This window comes from Phoenix dactylifera, unplaced genomic scaffold (assembly GCF_009389715.1).
Source record: "Phoenix dactylifera cultivar Barhee BC4 unplaced genomic scaffold, palm_55x_up_171113_PBpolish2nd_filt_p 001345F, whole genome shotgun sequence".
In the NCBI taxonomy this organism is placed as follows: domain Eukaryota; kingdom Viridiplantae; phylum Streptophyta; class Magnoliopsida; order Arecales; family Arecaceae; genus Phoenix; species Phoenix dactylifera.
Window position 1 is genome coordinate 51,406 of NW_024068673.1, and position 10,345 is coordinate 61,750.

Below are 10,345 nucleotides of genomic sequence, written 5' to 3' on the forward strand. Positions count from 1 at the left end.
CCCATAGATTTCTCTTCTTCTCTCTCTCTCTCTCTTGGAAAAAGAAACTCTGCTTAAAAAAAAAAATATTGCTCCAGTACTGGCCTGCCATGTTTGACATGAAATTGGTGCTTTGTACCATATTCTCACTGCATATTCTACTGACCTTATGAATCATACTGAACTCCTTCCACCATGTGGCATGCCCGTGGTGTCGAGCTTTATTTGATGCCAGGGCTGAGCATTAGCGTTATTTGATGACTTCATTCGATCTTATACTACTAGCGGTCCACCTGTTCTCAACTCCCAAGCCATTCATATAACTTCTTTATATTTTTCAACGCTCCTGCGCTAAACTCTAGGGATAATTGCTCTGAAATCTAGACTACACTTGCTTTGAGAACAATCAAATAATCCCATAATTGAATTACTATTCTATTCCTCGGGATCGTTAACAGACTAGAATAACAAGCAGCTAGTATAATAACCTTAAATTCCTTCAAGTCTCATGCTCTTGACTTCTTTTCTACGATACTAGCTTTATCCCAACCCACCGGCGTAGCTGCCGGCGTCAACGTTTTGACACCCATCACATATATAACTGCACTGGCGCCACCCCGCGTACAATACTTTGTTCTAAGGTTTCTGAGGGCTTGGCCAGAGGATGGCTTCATCTTCGTCATCGAACTCGGGAGTTCCACCGGGGTTTCGATTCCACCCGACCGACGAGGAGCTCCTCCTTTTCTATCTAAAGAAGAAGATCTCGTTTGAGAAGTTCGACTTGGAGGTGATTAGAGAGATTGATTTGAATAAGGTAGAGCCATGGGACTTGCAAGGTAATACTGGAAGTCTAGCTTTATCTATAAAGAAAGCTTTATGCAAGCGTTATATACGTAGTTATAAATGACTTGTGATATAGGAGCTCATCTAGTTAATGGCTTTTGGAAGACATGAAAATGGTGATTGTAGACATGTTAACTGCACTCGCCAAATGATGTAAATTTTCTTTTCTTTGGAAGAAAAGATGATGTTAATTTTTAGTTAATGAATATCTACGCTTTCCTCCCACAATAGTTTAAATTGCAGCATGTAATATTTTATATGAATCATGAAGCATGTAAATTAATTTAAATATTTGAGATATTCTGTTTTATACATGTTACAACAAAGTATTTAGAAGTATCAATTATTCCCCTGTTGTTTAAGATTATTTAAATTCCGGTGATCTGAACCAGGTTTGGTTAAATAAGTTAAAATTGTGATAATTGTAAAGCACCACCATAATTATCCCTTTATGCTTCAATAAGTGACGTAAAATTTGGTTTGTTTGGCGAGGTGGTGTGGTTTCTCTGTTTTTAGATACATAATTTTTTTTCTTCGAAAAGCACCTGATACGTTTCTTCATGAGGGAAGCATGTAATATGTTTTAACCATGATAAGTATTCGTAGATGATGTTTTCAGTCTACTATTTCTAGTAATATTCTTTTCCACATCATTTTTTTGCTGTAGTTTCTACTTCATGGTTTGAATTGCAGGTTATGTGTTTTATATACTCTTTACATACCACATAAAAGAAATCCTTATTTATGGAATAATTTGTCTTTTAATGTAATCTCCCAGTCATTACGATGAACATTTAAAGTTTATTATGCAATCAGAGTCTTGGTCGTTTAGGCTAAAATGTATCATCCCTTGGTGAATCATTTTCTGCCATCAGATGTATTTATTTGATTAGAATTAGAAAACAAAGGATAAATGAAAGGTATTCATTACTTTGTTTGATAGTTGAATTTTATAGTACTTGTATATTATGACTCCCTGAGAGCACTGGATTGGTAGGATCCTGCCCCAGCCCAATCCCAACTGGATGGCTTTCCCAAATAACAATAGAAGTCAGGAGTAACTAATGGTCTATTTACTTGTATTTCTCCAAAACAGTCCTATTTATTTGTACACTTTTTTTTCTGGGTTTAGAGCAATGAAGCACAAAGATAATATTACTTTTCCAACTCTTGATGGTTATTCTCTTTAAATTATTTATTGTTCTGATTGAAGGTTAAGGTGACTGCCAAAATTTACCAACAGTTAAACCCTTCATAAAGTGGCACATTTTCAGATCATAGCATGCTGAAAAAGATATACTTTACACCCTCACAAGCAGGTCATTTGATCACTTCACGTGTGGGAGTAGAGCATGCATGACCTTCTCAGAATGAGTTACCACAACCTAGTGCTCTTAGTGTAATTATTGTGACATGCTCTTAGTTTCCTTGCTTCAGAGAGATGCAGAATAGGATCCACACCTCAAAATGAATGGTACCTTTTCAGCCACAAGGATCGCAAGTACCCCACCGGCTCAAGGACCAACCGTGCCACCAACAATGGCTTCTGGAAGGCCACCGGCCGGGACAAGTGCATCAGGACCAGCTACAAGAAGATCGGCATGCGAAAGACCCTTGTGTTCTACTGCGGCCGCGCCCCCCATGGCCAGAAGACCGACTGGATCATGCACGAGTACCGCCTCGAAGGCTCCGAGGACGCCGCCGACAGCAGCGGCGCTGTAAGCTCCTCCTCCACAATTCTAATTCTATGTTACCATGCACCATAGCGAGCATGCTCATATGATTGCCTTCCAACAGGAGGATGGGTGGGTGGTGTGCCGGGTGTTCAAGAAGAAGTGCTTCTTTAAAGCCGGGACCGGAGGCGGCACGAGCCAAGGCTCGGTGATCCACGTCGGTGGCCCGGCGAGCCATGACCAGGCTAGGCCACTGAGCTCTCAATACATCCATCCACACCACCAGCAGCAGCAGCAGCAGCAGCAGCAGTCAGTCGCTAACTTATACTACTCTCAATTGCCGACACAGTCCTACTCTCATGTCCAGGTGCAGGACCTGTTAACCAACCACAGGCCGACGGGCTATGACTTGTCGGTGCTCCCGACCGAGTCATCGGCGATGGTCAAGCCATATGAAGGAGGGCTCGAAGTCGGCGCCGGCGAGGGGATGCAGCATGTCGATGAGGGAAGGGATCAGAGCCCGAATGATTGGACGGTGCTCGACGGAATTGATGGGAGGTTCGGGGGCGCCGGAGGTGAGGGGGTGCAGCAGATGAATCAGATTTCCGGCCAACGTGGTGGAGAGATGGAGTTGTGGGGGTATGGGAAGTAGGAAGGGCGGCCTGGATTGGACGCATTTATTATTGGTTTTACTGGCAATCCGGATGCAAAACTAGATTTATAAATATAAGTGTATTCAATTATTGTATGCTACATGGACCAATTAATATTGTTTGAGGGAACTTTGCATGGCAGTCCCCCTGCCGGGAGATAGAGCACCCTTCACTCTATCTCCAGAGTTTCATCTGCATTAGATTAAGATTTCAAATTTATTAAAATATAATCATAAACATCACGATCGACCCATGGTCAGCTCCAATACATAGATCCGTGCTACAGTATTTCCTAGTCTACATAGGTTATGAGCCGAGTTCACTTTGATACCATTTGAAACAATCCAAACCTCACTTAAAATGGCTAGCTAGAATATATTATTTGGATTTTTTGATTTTATATAAATACCCATAATCTATCTAATAAATAACCGATATGAGACTAAACAAACATCCGTATGAGTCTTCACATGATTGGTAATTGGCTTTTAAATAGAAGATGTGCTGATTGGCATGGTGTAGGAACACATTAGTGTAGGATATAATTACTGTAGATAGAGTAGTTTTCTAACCTTTTGATATTTTCCTCAGAAGGAAGTGGAAGGTGTGACCGTTGCTATTTTAATATAATCCATTGGGTTAGTAACTTAAGATGATGGAGAGATAAAGGTAGGTTTGCTGCTCCAGTTATACAACACTAAGCTGTTTGTCCAAAGACCACCAGGAACTTTAAATTGTTGGATGAGTTACCACAAAACTATTGCAAAAAATTATATTCTGAAAAATTCTCCAGATTCAAATAGAATTTATAATTTGTTTTGCGTGTTGCTACGCATACCTAATGTGTATCCCAAATGGATGCCAAAATGGATTTTATTTTGGTGTGATATATAAGACTAACAAATTTATGTGGTTGTACCTGATCCGGATCTGCATGTTTGTGGCTCGTGTGTCTTTCTTTGTTTTTTTTGGTTTTGGGCTAAACAACTGTTCATGAGTCTTTAAAAATTTATTTGACCTGAATCGAACCCACCCAATCGGGTCATGGATTTGATTTTTATAAATCTTGCCCAACCCGAGCCGAGTTAGGTTATACTCTATTTTGCGAGCAAATTAGAATCTTATATCAAATGGCTCTCAATGTATTGCAGGATCGCCCTGATAAAGGCTGGTGTATTGCATGTGACGCCATTTCATCATCCCATTTACAGCATTAGCATAGCATGCTGAAATAAAATAAGATGGTTCTACCATTTTTTTACTTTGTTTTTGGCAATTTACCAATCTTTTGCTTAAAAAAGAAAAAAAATCTAAATATCTAAGAACTTGTTGGACAAGGTTTAAATTTTCTCTTTTTTCTTTTTTTTTAAAATATAAAAATCGAGATAGGAATGGTGTCCAGTTTATCTCTATTTTTAGTTTTTATTTTTTTTTCTTGTTTCTAAAAGTTATGGAATTTAAAAAAAAGGGCTAAGTTCTAAAATTTTAAAAACCAAACTTACCAGTGACTATTATTACTGTTTCTGTCGCCATCATTATCACTATCACCATCGTAATTGTTACTATCGTTAGACATCACTACTATCACCATCATTGCCATTACCATCCTATCATTATTGATGATAGATGCAAGTTAAATAACTACCAAAACAACCTATGATTTTCAATTTTCCTAAAATATAATAAATTTTTATTTTTAAAATTAGAAATTGAAAACAGGCACATTTCTCTTCTTGAAAAAGCTCCCCTTCATAACATAGTAATTATAGCGGCCAGCCAACTTGCATTCATCACTCTAAAGCCAAGGAAATCTTTCTTTTGCTTGATTCAAACTTAGCTCATTTAACTTTATTATTTTGTTGCCATTCGTGACACAGGTTAGCATAAGATCAAACCTAGCCCCAGGTCACCATGTCAAGTCCGGGCATTTTTTTCCCTGGAACTAATAATATCCTACCCATTCATCCATCCTTGCACCAGAGATGTCAGGAGCTTTTGCCTAGTTTCTTGAGAGAGACCCCAGTGGAAATTTTGGGTTTTGCTCGGTCCTTGGCTCTTCTTGGCTGTAGACCCTATGTTTTTTTGGCCTCTCCCTGCCATGGTGGTATATATGCTGCTAGCGACTTCGAGCACTCCACAGACAGACCGAGATTTCTGTGTGCTTCTGCATCTCCGTTTCCATTCTAGCTCTCAGCACTGTTTCTACGTCGACCTTTCTTTCTTCTTGCAGCTAGTTGTACCATCTCTCCGCTGTTGAGGTTGTGATCCTCGTTGCACAGAATAACGCCAGACGTGCTAGGGCATACTTTGACTCCGACCCGACTTGATTTCATGCGTGGGTCTTAATATTAGACCGGATCCTACTTAATAGATGATCGGAACGGATGAAACTAAGTCGATGGAAAATATTTTGGGCTTAGTGGGTCGTTTGAATTGAGTTGGGGTCATTTACGACCTTGGATCTAATCTAAAATATTCAGATCTAAGTCAAGTCCAATTCGGGTCTAGGTCTCTATTTATTTATTAATAAGATTTCAAAAAGGAAATTTTGTTTATCTCTAAATCAAATTAAATTTTTTGTACTTGTTTGCAAACATGGTTAAAACTCCATGAATTAATATTTATCTAAAATTATAACTTCTTTAATTTAAGGGGTTAATAACCTTGACAGACGAACTTTCTTAATATAGTAGATTAGTTTGAGTACTTCTCTTCTAAAGGAAGAAAAGAAGGAGGACATGGAATACTTTCTTTAGGTCAAATCCTGCCTGAAATATAGACTGGGTCTAACATTTAAATCTAATTTGCTCCCGGGCCTTCAAAAATAGGGTGGGTCAGGTCTAAACAGACGCCCAGTCGAGCCGGATGCATGAAAGATTGGCCATCTTTAAATATCAAAAATAAAAAAAATATTATATATATATATATATATATATATATATAAAAGAAAAATTGCAAGCATCGGCTACGAGGATACTATCCACCGGACATCATGCTTTTCTTACTTCTTTCTGAAGATGTTCTACTCCTAGAGATAAATTAAAAATCTTTGTTAAATAGTATATACATTGCATGCAATTCCTTCGCCTCTTTCTTCAAACAAATTGGCTTGGTGTCTTTTGTTCCATGGAGATCTCTGTTTCCTTAACAACAGGGACGGCCCAATGCATTTGGGGGCCTAAGGCGGGCTCGCTAGGAAGGCTTTTTTTCTTAATAAAAAAATTAATAAGTGTAAAATACTTTAAAAATTTATTTAAAATAATGAAACCAAACAGTTTATTCTAGGGATCATGAAACGTGTTCCAAGAAATCCAAATCTCTTCTTTTTTAATATAAAATTCCAAAAAAATACAGCATTGATTTCTAATATCGAAAAAAAAGAACTAAAAATCACAAGAGCATGAAATCCAAACCATATCTCTTGAATTCGTAAATAGAATTAACAAAAAAATGAAAAAAAGCATAGGTATCAAATCGAAACTATAATAACAGAATGAGTGAAGAGCTATACCTCACGACCAGGATGGAAAAGGACCTCCGGCCGACCAGTGATCTCCACGGCCACAATCCCACAACTCCAGCAAGCCAAGAAAAGTCCCAAATACAAAGAAACTAAACAAATCGAATCAAAAGACTCAAAGAAATGAAACAAAATTGCCATCAAAAGTACAAGATAAAACTCACCTGATAGAAATCCCCATAGGAGAGTGGGGAATTGCTACTTGATGCCTTGATGGGCTCCAGCAATCGGACGGCGATCTCAAGCACATTGTTCTCCTCATGCCCCCTGCTCCACCTTGTATCTCACGATCCCGAACGAGAATGGACCACCCGTCTTCGTGCTCACATTGTACATTCAGATCCCCGCCGAGTGCCACCTGAAATCACAGCCATCCATTATTATCTAACAACTTTTCTAAATAAACTCGATGAATATAACAAAGATTGAATGGACAGAGATTGAACGCCAGGCAGAGCATCAGAGGCGCGCAGTTCTTCTCCGCGATGAACCCACAAAGCTTCCGGCGCACTTCTCCACCGCCTTCCGTTACTCCTCGCTCACTGTCGGGTACGACTTCCCCATCTCTATTGATCGTCCGATCTCAGTCACCTGCGTGACGATCAAATGGCAACCGTCAGATCGGCAGGCGGCGCGCACCCACGAGAGGAGGAAAATGAGGGCCAAAAGGAACAGAAGGTGAAGGCAGAAGGTCTTCACTCTTCTGCGGGTGGGACGGCGGGTTCTTGCCTTCTTGGAGCCGGAGGACGGTGTCGGTGGCCGAGGAGAGGGGGATTAGAGCGGACGAGTGCCGAGATCGAGAGGAGGATTAGAGCGGAGGAGCCGACTGCGGAGGAGAGGAGGACTTGATCTGTTGATCAATCGGCTTCTCTCTGAAGGGGCGAAGGGTGGATTTGATCGCCGCCGCTCGGGATGAGAAGGAACTTCCTTCAAGGAGTTGGAGTGAAGAAGCCGAGAAGGGAAGGGCTGAAGGGGTTTGGGGAGTAGGGACTGGCCAACTGGGGTGGGGGGAGAGAAGAAGCCGAGAAGGGTTCAGAAGAAAAAGAAAAAAAAAAAGCACTGGAGCTTGTCTTGTCGTAGCCTTTACCTCACCAGGCTCACCGGTAGGTTGTAGCCTATCAAGAAGCCGGGAAGGCACCGCAGCGGCGTCTGTCCGTTGTGGTAGGCACCAGACGATAGGCCGCCTAAGGCCGGTAGCTGCTGTCGTGAAAACTGCAATGCAGCAGTGCCTTCTTTGGGCAGCAATGCAGCGCGGCAGCGGGGGCCTTCTTTGGGCCGGGGGCCTTAGGCGACCACCTCAGTCGCCTAAGGCTCGAGCCGCCCCTGCTTAACAAATAATGATGTTAGAAGAGAAGGAATAGTAAGCCTGGGTTCTCCAAGAAATCCAACACCTACAAAGATTGTGTATCTTTCAAACATAGACCAGACAATGGCTTTTCCTGTTCAGACAGTTTTCTTCTATGAAGTCCCACCAGGTGGTGGAACCCCACCACTTGATATAACTCGGAGAGTGAGGAGATCAGTATCTGAGGTTCTTTTGATCCCTTACTATTTTATGGCTGGGAGGCTCAATTTCCATCTCCAAAAAAAGAGGCTGGAGTTGGTCTGAAACAATGCTGGGGTCTCTCTCTACCAAACCCTTCATTTCCGCATCTTGTTTTTCAAACACGGTTTCAACAGCCTCACCGGGACCGCCATCTTCACAATTCAGATAAAGTCCTTCTATCTTAGACAAAATTAGCTTTGTTGAGTATGGCATTTATTGGTTCTAATATGTTCTTGTGTGTGTCTGTGTGCACATGCACGAGCAGGTCACGAGATTCAAATGTAGAGTGTTTCTGTAGAATCTTGGACGGAGGTCAGAGTGCAGCTTGACTGATCCTAAGGTCAGCAAGAATCAAGTTGAATGAGGTGGCCAATGCATGGAGAAGTTGATCTCCTTTGGAGATAGCCTGCAAGAAGTTCGCTTGTTAGGACCCTCCGATGCCTAAGTTAGAATAGAGAGGCAACAGTATGGAAGGGAAAAATTTCAGCAGAGTAGAGTTCTCTTTGAATGAACCTCACATAACCTAAACGAGGATCTCCGGATTATCCCTTTATATAGGATAGTATATTTTGTCATTATCTAAGTTGATGCGACATGTGTTAATGACCCATCATACATTTACGGCGTGGGCATTATTTTGCATGAGCAACATACGACACTTACCGCTCGTCGACTACAGTGCCACCACAACTGTCGATTGCTAGATCAACAGTCTCTATTAGCATGTTCCGATCGGCTCCTCAGTTGACTGGCTCTTTGTCTGGAGCCAAAGTTGTCTGCCTCGGTTTATACTAAGGTCAAGAAGGTCGGTCCAGTTCAAGATCCAGGTTTCCAACATTTTACCATTACTAAACCCCACTTTTGAGGCGACGAAAGTCAAGTTGTCATCTCAATCGAGGACAGGGCTTTTGACAGGGAGCATTAAATGCATCGGTTGATTTTTTCGAAGCATCACCATATCTGGCATGTCCCGAAGCGCCATTAATACAGCGATCCTGATGAGTCTCTCACGCCATATCTCGAGCTGACACGTGGCCGAATCTGTTTGAGTAGTCGAATCAGCACTTTGATCAGTATCGTCGGTGCTTTATATAAGGGTAACCTCCTCTCTTAGTTTAAACTCTTGCTTTATTTGCTTTATTCACAGATCTTCTTGAGTGCTCGAGTGCTCAAGCTTCCAGGTGGTGCTCCAACGAGGTTTCTCTTCTCTGGCTTCGGCGTCCTACGTGTTCCTCCATTTCTCGATGGGTACCCACTCTCGGTTGCTCCGCCTTCTTTCTTTGTTTTCTTCTCCATCATTTTCTTCATCTCCTCCACCACCATGAGCGATGTCGAGGTCAACACCGCATGGGGAAGTTGGTTTTCCAACCACTCTCCTCAAGCTTAGCAATCCTCCCCTTCAGGTGAGGCTGAGTCCGATGTCCAATCAAGCCCAGACTATAAGGCGTTAGTCCTCACTCAAGAGAAAATGGACCTCATTCGAGCTCAGCATTTCATACCTCCCGAGTTCACCTTTAGCTTACCGTTCATGATGACCGGGTGACCAGCCCTCCTCTTCTTGGCTCGGCTTGTATAAGAAAACCCTCAAAGTCGGGCTGAGATTACCCTTTCATCCTTTTTTTGTCTAGTTGATGAGGGTTTACAGGCTTGTCCCAACCCAACTGGTTTCGAACTCTCGGCAGTCCTCATCGATTTTCTTTCTCTTTATCTTCTCTCAAACATCCGAGTCTTGGTTTTCCTCTTTCGAGGATGCTTCTGAGGAGTCAAATGAATGGAGAAGTCTCTCAAAACATCCACTAAATACTTCAAAACTATCAACAACAAAAGAATACAAACAAGAAAAGTACAAATGAATGGAGAAGTCTCTCAAAACATGGAGGACCTGAAAGAAGGATGCAAGTAAGCTTCTTAACTGATATATCTATCACTTTGTGCTCTTCAAGACACAATTATTTTAATATAACTCCTACATATTAAATGCAATACTCCACCAAACTATGATAATACATCAAAACACATAAAACAACTGAACAACTAACTTTCAGATGAAGTTACTGCAAGAACACCACAAGCAATAGTAAAAGGTATAAATACAAAATTATAGTAGTACGAACATTATAATCACTCAGCT

General features: G+C 41.4%; 1 protein-coding gene across 1 annotated transcript; it reads left to right on the forward strand.

The window, feature by feature from the left end:
* The first annotated feature begins 623 nt into the window (after positions 1 to 623).
* On the forward strand, positions 624 to 3,284 carry LOC120108466 (protein BEARSKIN1-like). Its single transcript, XM_039122070.1, has 3 exons — positions 624 to 815; positions 2,260 to 2,540; positions 2,620 to 3,284. The coding sequence occupies exons 1-3, from the start codon at positions 644 to 646 to the stop codon at positions 3,145 to 3,147; spliced, it is 981 nt and encodes a 326-aa protein (XP_038977998.1). The 5' UTR covers positions 624 to 643; the 3' UTR covers positions 3,148 to 3,284.
* Positions 3,285 to 10,345: the final 7,061 nt, after the last annotated feature.